We start from the raw sequence: 16,051 nt of genomic DNA, 5'->3' as shown, positions 1-16,051 counted from the left end.
TTTATTGGACCAATGAGATCTTATGGTGACTAAATTATCTATGGAAGATGGAGATACTGTATGGAGTCATTGAAAGGTCCCTCAATATAAATCATAGAACAAATGTTTAAGAATCACTGTTTCTGTATGTAACTATTCTCTTGAGAAGCAACTTTTGGCTTATTTCAGGGCCCTCATGGAGACAAAACACTTGACCACAGCCACCAAATTACCATGCAACTTGAATTATCCATCATTAATTCAGTCTGATGCACCAAGCCATAAAGTTGGATATACACAGCAGCACTCTATAATTAAGTAGAACTATTCTAGATCAGGCTCAAGAAAGTCCTCAAGGCATAGTATTTTCCGTGAACAAGTGGATCAGACTCCCAAGGTTTATAGTCTTGCTATATTACCTCCTCTTTCTCAACCCACAACCATTTTCTGTGACCTATTGACTTAAAAAGAAAAAAGAAAATCTCAGTTTGCTTTACAGAGGGTGCTGCATAAAATACTGGCACCATCCAAAAGCATCTGCAATACTACAGCCCCATGCAGAGGTGTCCCTGAAGAAGGGTTGTTAAAGGAAATCCTCTGAGTAGGCATAACTTCAGGCAATGTACCTGGTGGTTTATACTTCCTAGAAGGAGAGATGGCCGGAAGTACAGATCTACACTGATTTATGAGTAGTGACTAACAGTTTGATTGTATGCTGAGGTTATGTAGAAGAAAAATGATTAGAAAAGTTTTGATAAGGAGATCTAGGGAACAGGTATGTAGACAGACCTCTCCAACTGGACGTAGAATGTAAACATATTTTTTTTCCATGTGAATTGCTGCCCAAAGAACAGCCTCAGCAGAGGAAGATCATGGTAAGTAGCCTTTTTCCTCAGCTATTCCTGTCCTTGAACAATGGGCTCATGAGAAAAAAACAGTCATGGTGGTAGGGGGGATATCCCACATCTGCATGTTATTAATCTTCCTAAACCTGTTTTCTCACATATAAAATACAGATTACAAAAGTACCTACTCCACAGGGCTGTTGTGATGTTTAAATGAAAAAAAAAATGCATGAAAGACCTTAGAACAGTAAATGGCACACATGAAATGATTAATACATATTGAATGGCTTCACTTATTTATCTATTGTATTATTGATTGATTGATCGATTGATTGATCTACCCAACAAATACATGTTAAGCACCAACTATGTTAAAGACCTTGTGTGAGGTTACAGCAGTGAAGTAGGCAAAATTTCTACCTTCACACGTTGACATTCTGGTGGAGAGGCTTTCAACAACTCATTACAATGAATTATTATTCAATGATAATGTCATAAGTACTATCAAGAGGAAGTTAATATGCTGAGTAGGCAAAGAATAGGTTGTACTGACCTAGACTGGAGAATTAGAAACCACTTTCCTAAGTAAATGATGCTTAATTTCAGTTCAGAGGGAGATTTAGAATTTAGATAGTCCAAGGAGGTATAGATGTCAGAAAGCAGGTGTAAGAAGGATTATCTGTAAAGGCTGAAAGAGAACCAGGCTCATTCACTGAACCAAATTGCAGTCTATATTGGAATGAGGTCAGGGTTGATGGGGAGAGATGAGGCTAGGGTCTAGTCACTGAGGACCATGTAAGCTTATAGGTTAAGAAGTTTGCATTTTATTCAAAAAACAATGTGATACTATTGTAAGGACTTAAAATATTGTAGTAACTTGATTCAATTTGTATTTTTTAAAAATCATCACTATAGTTGTAGTGTGGACAATGAATGGATGAATGAGGCAAGAGAAAATCTGAGGACATGCAGATGAATGGTGGATGATGCCGTCTTGGACTAAGTGATGGCTGTAGAGAATAGGAGGAGATAGATTTAAGATGGGTTTTAACAAAGTAGTTAAATGACTTAGAACCAAAGCTGGCGCCTCAGTTTTGAGCACAGCCCACTGGATGGATGGTGATGCTTTAGGAAAAAGAGCAGATGTGGTAGCTATGGTTAAGAGTTGTTTGGACATGCTAAGTTCCAGATGCTTATAAAACAACCATGTGGGCTGTTTAAAAGACATGTGATGGGGGGCTGCATCTTAAAGAAATCTGAAGCCAACACATTTAGGAGCTATTCCATAGACATAATGTTTAAAGCACAAAGTTTACCTGTTTAGAGTTTGTAGTAAAAAGAGAGGAGCCTCTGGGATTGAGCCCTTTGACATTTAGTGGCCAAGTAGAGGAAGAACTGCCCAAGGGGACCAAGAAGCAACCAGAGAAGTAAGAGGACATTCATAGGAACCCAGAGAAGAAAGTATTCAAAGAAAGTGAGAGTGCTGCTGAAAGGGCAAGTAGGACATGGGCTGAAAAACGAACAGTGAGTCCAGCACCATGGAATTGTGTTATTGCTTCTGGTTACATTGAAGAAGTCTAGTTCCTTCTCCAGACATTGGTCCCCTGAGTCCTTTAAGGCTCCTAGGATGCTGCTTCATAAAATAAGAAATATGCTCCTACTCTGCTTCTAATTACATGTGAATACATGGGCCACAAAATGATACTGCCTTGTGCTTCCACTATCTTAGAGAAATTTTAGCAAAATCATTTTTTCTTTCTTTAATAGCCTTTACTTTCCAAGGTTTCAAGTTTTAAAGGAAGTAAAAGAGAGAAAAGAGTGGTAGAATCATAGGAAAAATTAATGGCCACTCATCTAAAAATTATCCTTTCTCTCTCACACTCTTTATCCTCTGAACAAGCTTACGTATTTCATGTGGCCCCAGATCTCTTTTCTGAGTGGATTCATGGAAGTCCCATCCCTTTTTCCCTCAATACACTGATAAATCCTTACAGCAAACACAATTGAAGCTGTCAAAATGAGGTCCCTAATAGACACAATTGAGGCGATTTTTTTCTAAAATAAATACCTTCCTGAAGTTTTGTATCCAGGATGTTTTCTTCAAACTAAAACTTTAATATTGTATATAGATACTGACCCAACATCTAGAGATATCTGTTAGAAATGAGCCAAATTGCAAGGTAAGCTTCAATAGAAAGGATCTAATAATGTATGAGTTATACACATACAGTAGAAAAATGCAATTAATATTCATACCAATAAATTAGAAATCATTTGCTTGCACTAACTAGTTCGGGAACTTGGTCAAGTTCATTGGACTATTGTTCAGATAAAATATAGATGAGAATATTTAGCTCGGCGATCAGCATGGAGTAGGCACTCAATAAATATTAATTTCATTTCATTTTTTAAATATCAGTTTTCTAATTTTCATTCATTCAACAAATATTTATTGATAATCTACAAAGTGCCATGAACTCTGCAAAGTATTACGTATACATTGGTGACATGGTACCTGTTGTCACGGACCTTACAAAGGACATGTGTAAAGTGAAAATAATACTTAGCTCACTAGATTGTCAAGGGGTCACGTGAGATAACGTTTGAAAATGCATCAACTCAGAAAAACTACGCTTGTTCATTTTCAGACTTTTATTTGTTTTTGTTTGTTTGTTTTTTGTTTTTTGTTTTTTTGAGATGGAGTCTCACTCTGTCACCCAGGCTGGAGTGCAGTGGCGTGATCTCGGCTCACTGCAAATTCCGCCTCCTAGGTTCAAGCCATTCTCCTGCCTCAGCCTCTCAACTAGCTGAGACTATAGGCACCCCCCACCATGCCCAGCTAATTTTTTTTTTGTATTTTTAGTAGAGATGGGTTTTCACTGTGTTAGCCAGGATGGTCTCCATCTCCTGACCTCGTGATCCACCCGCCTCGGCCTCCCAAAGTGCTGGGATTACAGGTGTGAGCCACTGCGCCGGGCCTTCAGACTTTTATTTGTGAAATAATTATGTTCTGACTCCTGAGTCAGAGCTGCAGAGAAAAGTAGGAGGGTAGAATTCCAATCTTCACTTTAATTTCTGTGTGAGTTTAGGAAAGCTCCTTACAACATTATGTTTGTCTTGGCACGGGGGTTGTGTAAGTGCTAGAGGGCTGTGAGTTTTGCTGAGCCTGGCAGTAAGAATCTAGGTAAGGAACAGATGTCCAGATTGCTCAGAACTGATAAAAAAAAAAAAAAAAAAAAGTAGCAAAAACAAAGAGACATGGGAAAGAAGAAAGGAGTTTTGAGGTCTTGGCACACCCAAAGGCAGGAAGAAGAAATTCTGAAAAGCAGGAAGAGGAAATTCTGAATTGGCCCTTGTACCTTTCTAGACCAGGAATCCAGCCTGTAAAGAGGAGAGGGGCAAGTGAAGAAATGTCTAGAAATGCAAGTTTCTGAGGTGCCTGTAAATGTAGAAGGGACACGTGTTGGTATTTGTCCATTCATATATGTTCTGACTTATCAGTCACTATCATTAGAACATCTTTAAGAATAGGCTGGAGGGGAAACCATTCTCCCCTACTTAACCAAGTATCTACTTAAATTTCTAGAAGAGAAAATGAGCCAGGCATAGTCCCAGCTGCTTAGGAGGCTGAGGTGGGAGGATCACTTGAACCCAGGAGTTGGAGACCAGCCTGGGCAACATGGAGAGAATTTGTCTGTAAAAAGAAAAGAAAAAAATTAAATGATTTATGTCAGTTAAATTTTTTTTTTGTTTTTGAAGATGACTATATTTTGAAAATATTCCATGCTCCTTGTTCAGAAGAAATTTTTGACAGCTACTTAGCATGGGAAACTCCAAAGCCTGACTCCAATAAAAGATGTGAGCTGAATTTCTTTGTATTATAAAGGCAGGAGGTATTTGATGTTTGCAGAGGAAAATTCTGGAGGGACAATGGAACCAGAGAGGCTGGACTTTGTCAGAGGGAAGCATAATAAAATTCCTATTGTCATGTGGCCCAAGAGGACTGGAGGATATAAAATGTCAAGAATTTTTTGAGTGGGATCCCATGTTCTGTACAATACGACCCCCCCCTCCCCCCAAGAAATCTGCCACAAAGACGTTGGTGCCTGCTGTGTTTGGGTTTCTTGCAGAAACAAGTGAAGGTACAGAGTGCTGCCTTTTGGTTATCAGCTGCTGAAGGGTCAAAACAGATCGTGCACATGCAGAAACAAGTGCCAGGAAGACCCTGGCTGATGTCTGGGTTAAGTGTGTGTATATCCATCTTAGTTCTATTGCAACCCTGGCAAGCAGACAATTAGACTTTTTCAGAATCATTGCAAATCAATTTTCTCATTCATTAATGCTATGTTTGTTCATAAAGCAGAATATTCAAAACTTCCAGCATATGTATAATTAGTGTTATGAATTGCTTTTATAAATGTCAAAATTTAGCAATCTTTGTTGGTGGAAAAAATGCCAGACTTCAGAGAAGAAAGGAGAAAGAGAATAATCATGGAAATGTTAGTGATTAGAAAGCTGCAGGAGAAAATAAAAGGCCTTAGAAAATCCTGAGGGAATTAATTTGACTATATTCCAGTGGAGCTTTGGAAAGGAAAGCAGGGGGTGGAGAGAAAGCTGGGAACAGAGCTCACAAACAAGGAGTCAGATATGAAGGGGGAGAGAAAGAGCATGTCGTGTTTTTCTAGTCTTTAAAGAAGGGTGTGGGTATGAAAGGGCCCAATGTGAATCCAAGTGGCAACTGGCCCACGTGGAGTCCCTGCTAAGAGGATGGAGCTACTTCAAGCAAGGGCACCATGATAGGCTGAGCAAGTAAAATGTTAGCGTGAAGGAAAAATGGTCCTAAGCCCCTTCTACAGCAGAAAGCATTTGCTTAATGAAATGTATACCTACTTCATGGAAAAGCATAACCTTCCTAAAAAAATGCTTTAGTAGTTTTCTGACACAATTTTATGGGATTTTGACTTGTTTGGAGAAACTAGTTATGTACCCTCATTGTCCTCTGTCAGGCAAGAGTTGAATGATTTTAAATTGTTCTTTTAGTTACTCTGACAATGCTTAGGTAGTATTCCCTATGTTTGTAATCAAAGTAAATGTTTGAATTGACCTCCTACAGGCTTTCCTTGTTGCAATATTATAATAAAACCTGACTCATAAAAAAAATTTTTTCCTTTAACATTAGAATCACCTAGTAATGTGACTGCTGTGTTCTCAGAAGCAGAGGCTAATGTTACTATAGGTATTTTGCTAATTTGCTTTTATTCATCTTGGATTGTTCTCTCTCTCATTAGCAAAACACCTGTAGTAACACTAACCTCTCTGCTTCTGAGATATTACAAATCCAAGATGAATGCAAACACCTCCACCACCTATGTGCTATTTGCCTCCAGCATATTTCTGTAGCATCCTAGTGGATACTGACTATATTTTGTCACCTAGATTCTCTGTCAGCGTGGAAGAACCTTTGCTCCAAGCTCTAGGATTGCCTCATCGGCTGTTTCAGGACTCACTCTTAGCTAAAGAGAACCCCATCACTTGTGGACACCTCTCCTTTCCTACAGGCAGTCTGGAACCAGTGACATTAAAGACCTGAACCCTGCACCTCATCTTGGGACAATTCTAAGGGCCACCTGAGTTCCAGATATTATCAAGGACTCAGCTGAATCTTTTGGTAAGACTGTGTCCCAGTTCAGCTTCTCTCTCTGCATGTTTCCTTCCCATCAGCATGCCTGATGTTGATCCTATGAGCCTGTCCTAAAACACTCTTTTACGATAATGTCCCTCTCAGAGTCTGTTTCCTGGGACCTGAACTGTAACAGGGGTCTTTGCTTCTCAAAGTACTGACCTAGCCGAATTTTTTCTTTAAATGTTTTTGACTCTAGAAAACATTTCCTTAGTGAACAGAGGTGGATGGGGAGTGGGGCTGGAGGAGGGAATGGTTCTCATTAAAAGGAATGCTCAGGGAGAGAGTCTTGTGCTTTTTGTCCCCAGAAATATGGGGTCAAGGCTAGTGGGAAAATGAAATGTTGGAATAGCCAGTGTGAGTTAGAGACAGAGAGAGAGTGAGTCTCAAAACTTGGCGTGGGAAGTAGGGTCAGATTGTGAGAATGAGCTGAGGTTTAGCACGGGATTGTGATTTTATAAATCACAGTATTCAAAACTCAAGTGTGTATAAGCAATGCCAAGACTGTTAAACAAGAAATGACAAAACTCTCCAATCTTTTCCTTCCTCTTGGAGATAATCAGAGCCATCTGTTCCACCATTTTTGAAGCTGCTTCAAAATAATTATATTCAGGTCTTACCTAAAATTATACTTTATTAAAAAAAGGTTTAAATGGAACTACACTCTATTGTTGGGTGTCACTTTGCTCATTCAACAGCATTTTATTTAATAAGATTTTTGCCTGCCATGTCTATATGTGTCCTGTACCAGACTGCATGCTGGGTCAGCACTACAAACTGGCTTTATAGGAGAAAGAAGAACTAAAGCAAAGAGAAAACAACTAAAATCGTTTAAATTGTAAAGAATGACAGAATAAGTGGAAGCATTTGTGATTTAAGATATTTTTAGTCAAGTTTGGTGCCTGTATCTACGATGCCTCACTATTTACTATGTGCCAAATTAAACAATAACTTTTGGGCTTATAGCAGTCTCAGTATATGTGATTATTGCAATCTCAGCTGCAATCAGTTTGAATAGTCATCTTAAGGAAAGAAGAAAGCCACCTATTTTATATTTTAATTGGGCAGAAGTAATACATCAATAAGCTAACACCTCAGCTGGGCTGAATTTGTCTGATTAACTTGCTTCTACTTATACCCTTTGCCAGTGGAGCAGAAGGTGCTCAACTGTGAAAAAAAGGAAGCTCCAGGCATTTTCATTGTGATATATATACACACACATATATATTTACTCCTAACAATTTAATCCTCATAAACCTATAGGGAAGGTAGTCTTAAATCATTTTTCAGATGGAAAACTTGAGACCAGCATCAGAGCTAGACAAGGGCCATGGAGGGCCAAGGTCATGGCAGAGCCTCAATTGTCTCCACAGGGAGTGGTTATGGACAACCTAAGGTAACAACTGGATCCATAAAGATGGAAGCAAGAATGACTGAGCAGGCAAGTAAAGGGTTAGTGAATGAAAACTCTAAGGAGGGCAAGGTGGTACAGTGAAAACAACGGTTGACTTCACAGTTGGATGTAAGAGCTGAATAACCACGGGTGTCCTGGAATTCTTTTGAGTCTTGGTTTTCTTTTATGTAAAAAGGAATAATAATAGCTACATCAGAGATTGGTTTTGAAGATCAGATGAAACAATGTATGTAAAACATGTAGCCTATATTCCTTTCTTCTTCTTTCTCTTCTTTCCTTCCACTTCTTTGTAATTTTGCCCAGGGGTGGTCTTCATTCTAACCGAAGGTAATGGGAAATCAAAGTTAGTTACAATAAAACTCATGGGAATGGGAGAGAGATAAACAGCAGTCAATCTTTTTAGTTATAGAGGGGTTGTGCTTTGATATGATTCAAAACTTAAACCTAACCTGTATTTGATGTCAAAAGTTGATAGGACCTTTCAGTGTTGGACACTCAATTCTGACTTTACGGACTTCCTAATACTGGAAAAAGAATGTGTGAAATTCCATTTTGGTATTTTCCACAGTGGTACTTTCCCATGTTTCCTAACAGCTGAAGCCTGTAATCTACCCTCTCCTCCAGCACATCATTTGCTTCCCAGGAGCTCACAAGATTGAGGCCAAATGGGTGCATATCCTTAAATTCCCCCATGGTCACTCCACAATCTTCTTTGAATGGCCTTTTTACTTTCTTTTATCCAATATTAATGTGTTTCGTCCCCTTCATCCAAGCTTTTTGAAGGAAGTGACATCTCATTCTTTTTTTTTTTTTTTTTTTTTTTGAGATGGAGTCTTGCTCTGTTGCCCAGGCTGGAGTATAGTCACGTGATCTTGGCTAGCCACAACCTCTGCCTCCTGGGTTCAAGTGATTCTCCTGCCTCAGCCTCCTGAGTAGCTGGGACTACAGGTGTGTGCCACCATGCCCGGCTAATTTTTGTATTTTTAGTAGAGACAAGGTTTCACTATGTTGGCCAAGCTGGTCTTGAACTCCTGACCTCATGATTTGTGCCTGCTTCAGCCTCCCAAAGTGCTGGGATTACAGGTGTGAGCCACCAAGCCCACCTCATTCATTTTTATAGGTCCAATAGGCCAAGTATAGTGCCATGAACATAATTTGCACTTAACAAAACTCATTGACTAAGTAGGTAGACTTGAATGTTTCAGTCCAGTGTATTAGTATTTTCAAAATCTGGGCAGAATTAGGATGCACATGTTGAAATGCAAGAGGAAATAGTCATTATTCAGGTTTTGTTGATTTCCACAGAGGCTCTTGAGAATCAAAAGTTAAGGCATGGGGGGAACCAAAGCCAGAGTTCAAGTCCTAATGCTAGATTAGAACAAGAACAGAGAAAGAGGCTAATCACTCCAGCCACCTGGTAGATGAGGGTCACTTGGCTAGTGCAGTGAGTCACTGAAGTACAATCTGTCACCCTCTCCGTTTCTTTACTTCCCCTACTCTTTCTGTCACCCTCTTCCTCCCCTCCACTCCCTTCCCTTCCCTTCCTCCCTCCCTGCTTCCCTACTTCCTTCCTTCGAGTGGCCTTTTTACTTTCTTTTATCCAATATTAATGTGTTTAGTCCCTTTCATCTTTCATCCCAGCTTTTTGAAGGAAGTGACATCTCGTTCTTTTCTTTTCTTTTCTTTTCTTTTTTTTTGAGACAAAGTCTTGCTCTGTTGCCCAGGCTGGAGTGAAGTGGTGTGATCTCGGCTCACCACAACCTCTGCCTCCCAGGTTCAAGCGATTCTCCTGCCTCAGCCTCCCGAGTAGCTGGGACTACAGGTGCACGCCACCATGCCCAGCTAATTTTTGTATTTTTAGTAGAGACAGTTTCACTATATTGCCTGCCTTCCTTCCTTCCTTTCTTCCTTCCTTCCTTCGAGAGAGACAGGGTTTCTTGCTCTGTTGCTCAGGCTGGAGTGTACAGTAGTGTACTCTGATGATAGCTCACTGTGGCCTCTAAGTCCTCAGTGGGCTCAAAGTGATCCTCCTGCCTCAGCCTCCTGATTAGCCAAGTAGCTGGGACTACAGGTGTACACCACCACACCCAGCTAACTAGAAGTAGTCTTTATGATGGACTGGCATTTGTTCAGTTAAAAATAGAGGACTCTTAGTGAGGAGGAAGGGGTGAGCAGATATGGAGGGTCAACCGGCAATCTCTGTCAGAGAGGTGATGGGGATAATGGTATACCTCGGAGTTCAAACTGAATTGAACTGGATTGAATATAATGAGGCTAATAATGAGCCACCATGAAAGTAAAAGAAAAATAAAAGATATCTTTAGGTTGTTTTAATCTGGTTATAGAGTAAAGGTCCCTTTTAACAAAAGTGGAAAATCCAAAAGAAATATATATATTTAAGACGTATTGCATATACATAATAAAGTGTCCCAAGTAAGCCACTGTGCAGATAACATAGGAATATGATACAGTTGCAAACCAAATCTGGTAGATAACTATGCAGGCTTCTTCCTTCCACTTCTCTAAGGCAGGGCAATCAACCATGGGTTTTTGCTGTTATTAATGTGATAAAATAATATGTTTAGTATGGTGTCTGGCAAATAATAAATGTTCAATAAGTAGAATGAATTCTTAGTATTTTAATTATATTTTTAAACAAAAGTCATCTAGGGGAAAACAAAAGTATGACGATTGAGACTTCTTCTGAAAATCAGTGAGTGGCTCTCTGCAGTGGTTACAGAAATGCCCCAGCATGGACACCCTCCTGTAAATTGGCTCTGCTGTCCCAGCAGTGATGGAAAGCACTCAATTTTCTTTCTCTTGGAAGAGATAGAGTGGCTGTCAGTTTACTGCAATCTTTTGGACTGCCTGGAAAATTGAATGTACAACAGGAGAAAGGAGAGGCAGGAGACAGACTCTGGAATAGAAGTCAAAGACAAAGAGGCTCATAAACATCAAGATTCTGGGGCGTATCTAGCCATTCACAGCTTTAGAGCCATGGACAGTAAAACTTAAAATATATACCATGTTCTAACCACCACAAGGTTATTCACTCTAGCAACTAAAAAAGCACTGGCCTCAGGATTTGCAATATTAAAAGTCATAGCTCATCCACCATCAGATGCTAATTGACCCAGCTGTTCCACAAGCCATAACTACAGCTTTGATTGGACAAGAGTCTGGTTTCAGTAACTTTCTCCTGATTAAGAAGACCACTGACCATTGGCTGGTTTTGCCAGTTTACAGAGATTACACACTTATCTACCTTTGTAAGTAAAATGATGTTTTGATATATAAAGCATAACTGTAACACATTTAAATGTTAAGTGGCCACCCCAAAGTGAACATGGGTCATATGTTACATGCATGTTTGTTCAATAGGCATGTGTCAGGACCACCTTCATGAATATTCATAGCTCCTCTTGTAACCAGTTAAATATATATGTTTAGCCAACCTCTTCAGCATAAAGCTCCTACCCCAAGCCCTCCTTTGAAGGGCCTGTCTCTGGTTTGGCTAGATGGCCACCTTGCAGGCTGTAACCCTTTGGAAGAAATAAAGTCTCCTCTCTCCTTTTCAAAACTTAAAAATTGTAAATTTTTATTTTTATTTTATGTATTTAACTTTTAAGTTTAGGACACATGTGCAGGTTTGTTATATAGGTAAATTCGCATCATGGGGGTTTGTTGTACAGATTATTTCATCGCCAAGCTATTAAGCCCAGTAATCATTAGTCATTTTTTCTGATCATCTCCCTCCTCACCCACTCTGCCCTCCAGTAGGCCCCAGTGTCTGTTGTTCCCCTCTATGTGTCCATGTGTTCTCATCATTTAGCTCCCACTTATAAGAGAACATGCTGTATTTGGTTTTCTGTTGCTAAGGATAATGGCCCCCAGCTCCATCCATGTTCCTGCAAAGGATATGATCTCATTCTTTTTTATGGCTGCATAGAATTTCATGGTGTATATATACCACATTTTCTTTATCCAGTCTACCACTGATAGACATTTAGGTTGATTCCATGTCTTTGCTATTGTGAACAGTGCTGCAGTGAACATAAGCATGCATGTGTCTTTATGACAGAGTGATTTATATTCCTTTGGGTATATACCCAGTAATGGGATTGCTGGATCCTATGGTAGTTCTGTCTTTGAGGAATTACCACACTGATTTCCAAAATACATGTGGCCAACAAGCATATGAAAAAAAGCTCAATGACACTGATCATTAGAGAAATGCAAATCAAAACTACAATGGATTTTTTAAGTTAATAATGTGAACAGGCTGAGTATGAGGGACATGGTGGCCCAAGCTTGAGTATATATGGAACTGTTCTGGCGAGGGGAGCTGTACAATGAAGACAATTTGTGCAGGGCTTCTCATTGCAGGTGGAGGATATGACTTCGTCACAAAGGCAACCATTAAGAGTTTTGAACAGAGTAAAAAGCTGGATAGGTCTGTGTTTTAGGGAGGTGGAAATGGGGATGATGGACTGGAAAGGTAAAAAACCAGAGATCAGCTTTTCCGCCCGCTCCCCCCTCCCCCCGAGCGCCGCTCCGGCTGCACCGCGCTCGCTCCGAGTTTCAGGCTCGTGCTAAAGCTAGCGCCGCCATCGTCTCCCTTCAGTCGCCATCATGATTATCTACCGGGACCTCATCAGCCACGATGAGATGTTCTCCGACATCTACAAGATCCGGGAGATCGCGGACGGGTTGTGCCTGGAGGTGGAGGGGAAGATGGTCAGTAGGACAGAAGATAACATTGATGACTCGCTCATTGGTGGAAATGCCTCCGCTGAAGGCCCCGAGGGCGAAGGTACCGAAAGCACAGTAATCACTGGTGTCGATATTGTCATGAACCATCACCTGCAGGAAACAAGTTTCACAAAAGAAGCCTACAAGAAGTACATCAAAGATTACATGAAATCAATCAAAGGGAAACTTGAAGAACAGAGACCAGAAAGAGTAAAACCTTTTATGACAGGGGCTGCAGAACAAATCAAGCACATCCTTGCTAATTTCAAAAACTACCAGTTCTTTATTGGTGAAAACATGAATCCAGGTGGCATGGTTGTTGCTCTATTGGACTACCGTGAGGATGGTGTGACCCCATATATGATTTTCTTTAAGGATGGTTTAGAAATGGAAAAATGTTAACAAATTTGGCAATTATTTTGGATCTATCACCTGTCATAACTGGCTTCTGCTTGTCATCCACACAACACCAGGACTTAAGACAAATGGGACTGATGTCATCTTGAGCTCTTTATTTATTTTGACCGTGATTTATTTGGAGTGGAGGCATTGTTTTTAAGAAAAACATGTCATGTAGGTTGTCTAAAAATAAAATGCATTTAAACTCATTTGAGAGAATGCCTTTTAGTTTAATGCATATTTAAACTAAATTCATCCTGTAGTGTTCCTGGAGAAGCTAGAGCCTGGTTGTAGGCTACTACTCATCAATTAACTTCTACAGTGGAGACTACTTCTGGGACTGGAATATAAAAAAGAATCAGAGGTTTTGATTTTGAGTTGCAATAAAGGGAAAGACCATGCTCATAGCAGTGCCAACATCTGAAGTGTGGAGCCTTACTCATTTCATCACCTACAACGGAAGTAGTTAACTGGAAGAGATTACCAAGAGAATAAAAAGAGACTCATTCAGTGGGGGAAAAAAAAAAAAAACAAAAAAAACCAGAGATCAGTTTTGAAGCTGCTGTACCCATTCCAGAGAAGTGCTGCATTGACAGAGCACACAAGTCCTCGAATAGGACCGTGGTTAGAACGGCAGATATTTATCAGTGGGAATGGTAAACATTTATCAAATGAGCAACCAGGTTAAGTTACTTAATCTCAGTCTCATTATGTCTTCTATAAAATACTCATTAAAAAATAGAAAGTAAAAACGTGTGTAAAGTACCCAGTGGATGGTCATTACTCAGAAAAAGGTATTTTAAAAGTTTCTCCCTTATTCTTTCTGAGTACAACCTGCAGTACTTTAACCACTTCTCTTTCGTCCCCTACCACGCTGTTCTGCAATCTCTTTTCACCTGTCTCACCCTATTCCTGTACTGTGTGCCTCATCGGGACTTCTGAAGGCTTACGGCCTAGGTCTTTATATTTCGTGTCTCTGGCACCCGCCTCTGCACACAGTAGGCCTCAACCAAAACTTGTGAGCAAATAGGATGTAAGGGGGTGAAGGAGGCGGGAGCGAAACGGGTTCGAGGTCACGCACTCCCGCCGGTTTCTGCCACCAGCCCAACCCCGCTGGGTCGTACCTAAGAGATCGCCGGTGTCAGAGCGCAGCGGGCACCTTCCGAAGCATCTTGAGGGACAAGCAGAGTCGCTCCTCCCGCAGGGCGCGGGCTAAGAAGTGAGGAACCCAAGGGGCTCCCGTCCAACTAAGAAGCGAAATCCCCCACCTCCAGGCCTTCAGGGCTGGTTCTTGGGAAATCCTAACTCTTTCCCTTCTAACCCCTTCCTTGGCCCTTCTTCCTGCCCGGGAGGATCAAGGGCGCTGTTTTCCAGACGCTGCCGGGTCGGAAACGGTGGGGGAACGGGGCGGTACGCGTGGGTGGAGGATAGGCGGGGAGGGGGCAGTCCACGAACTTTTGTCATTCAGCCTGGGAGACCACGGTGACATTCCTGTCTGCGCTGTGGGCAGGCCAGCCTCTCCGGCCCTGGCCTAGGGGGCGCCGCCGAGAGAAGCAGCCGCAGACTGCAGAGTCGCCGACTGCGCTGTTCGCAAGGCAGACTCCGGGCTGCCCACCGCGGCCTAGCGCGCGCCGGATGGCAGGAGAAGTGTCCGCGGCCACGGGCCGCTTCTCGCTGGAGCGGTTGGGCCTCCCGGGCCTGGCCCTCACCGCGGCCCTGCTGCTCCTGGCCCTCTGCTTGCTCGTCCGGCGCACCAGGTAAGCGCCTCGGCCGCCAGGCCACGCATGCGCCCTGGGCCCCGCGGGCCGCGCGCGACCCAGATGGCGAAGGGAGTCCCCCTCCATGATTTCCAGTGCAGACAGTCAGAACTTGCTGCGGGGCACTGGCTTCCTTTGGGACTTTGTAATAACAAAGGCTTCTTCTGTCTTTTTCCCACACGTACGCATACATATTAAAGCTTTGGGACCGAATTCCATTTGCTGCTCCAGCATAAGTTGTAATAAGCCCTAGGTTGGCGGTATGCATTATGCATCACAGACACATCGTGTGCCTTGCCACTGTGAGTTGATGTTTTATGGCCTAGAATTCATAGAGCATTTCAGGAGGGGAATATTCTTACATTTCATCAGTTAAAAGAGAGCTATTTCAAGAAAATGCCAGTGCATGGTGTGAACAATAACTCTGAGTGCCTCTCTTCCTCAGTTTACCTCACTGTACCTCATTTGGAAAGCTGAAATAATAGTACATGCCTCGTGAGATTTTTGTGAGTACTAAATGAGTTAATGGAGACTATTTTATGCAGTTGCTGTATCATTTTTATAAGGACAAAACAAAACACACAATAATGACAAAATCTAGACGTGTGTCACTTTATCTAATTTGAATTGTGGAAGTAGAAATAGAGAAGTTCAGATAAAATCATTCACTTTGAGTTTAATCTGTTTTTCCTTTCTTTCTGGGTCCTATTTTCATACTGCTCTGGTGTTCATCGCTTTTGAAAACCAAGCAGATGCATTTTGTTGGATGATAATTGATATATGTATGTATAGTTGCATGCATATGTATCAATGTATAGATATCTATGTGTGTGTGATACAGGTTGTTTCTCAATAGTTTTTGGGGAAATGACACCTTTGCACTGCATACAAAAATCTATGGACATTTCTAGAATGCCTGGAGATGAGTACTCTAGGAGTATTTGCCTTTCTTCCCATGTCAGTTTTCAGAGATGTTCCTGGAATGTGCACTCTTCCAGGTTGCCTTTTCCAATGGCTGTACTTTTGCTTTAGAGCCCAAGATGAGGACTCAGGACACTTGAACTTCAGTGGTATGTGATTCTATGTAGGTTCCACCTTCTCTATTTGCAGGGTCTCTATTTGCATTTGCAAGCCAGTTAAGATGTACCTCTAGGTGTGCCTTTAAAGAGAGGTGGTAAAAGAAGGCTATTGGTTCTATTCCCGCTTTACATGCAGGGTAGAAACA

The 16,051-nt window shown here is 41.3% G+C and overlaps 2 protein-coding genes across 2 annotated transcripts in view; both read left to right on the top strand.

The window, feature by feature from the left end:
* The first annotated feature begins 12,370 nt into the window (after positions 1 to 12,370).
* LOC100442185 (translationally-controlled tumor protein-like) lies at positions 12,371 to 13,288 on the top strand. The gene has a single exon (XM_054561667.2). It carries the CDS (start codon positions 12,551 to 12,553, stop codon positions 13,070 to 13,072), a length of 522 nt encoding a protein of 173 aa, XP_054417642.2. The 5' UTR covers positions 12,371 to 12,550; the 3' UTR covers positions 13,073 to 13,288.
* Positions 13,289 to 14,148: 860 nt separating this feature from the next.
* The window catches only part of LOC100439228 (cytochrome P450 7B1), a 206,035-nt gene continuing 204,132 nt past the window's right edge, over positions 14,149 to 16,051 (top strand). The window contains exon 1 of the mRNA XM_024251127.3: positions 14,149 to 14,826. Coding sequence (XP_024106895.3) covers positions 14,705 to 14,826 — 122 coding nt within the window. The 5' untranslated portion in view covers positions 14,149 to 14,704. The remainder of the gene's footprint in view (positions 14,827 to 16,051) is intronic.

This window comes from Pongo abelii, chromosome 7, assembly GCF_028885655.2.
Source record: "Pongo abelii isolate AG06213 chromosome 7, NHGRI_mPonAbe1-v2.0_pri, whole genome shotgun sequence".
Classification (NCBI taxonomy): domain Eukaryota; kingdom Metazoa; phylum Chordata; class Mammalia; order Primates; family Hominidae; genus Pongo; species Pongo abelii.
Note: the sequence above shows the minus strand (reverse complement) of the source record. Positions and strands in the feature narration are given on the sequence as shown.

What these genes read in the sequence shown, in the direction of transcription:
- LOC100442185 (XM_054561667.2), top strand. Translation starts at nt 12,551, where the DNA reads ATGATTATCTACCGGGACCTCATCAGCCACGATGAGATGTTCTCCGAC.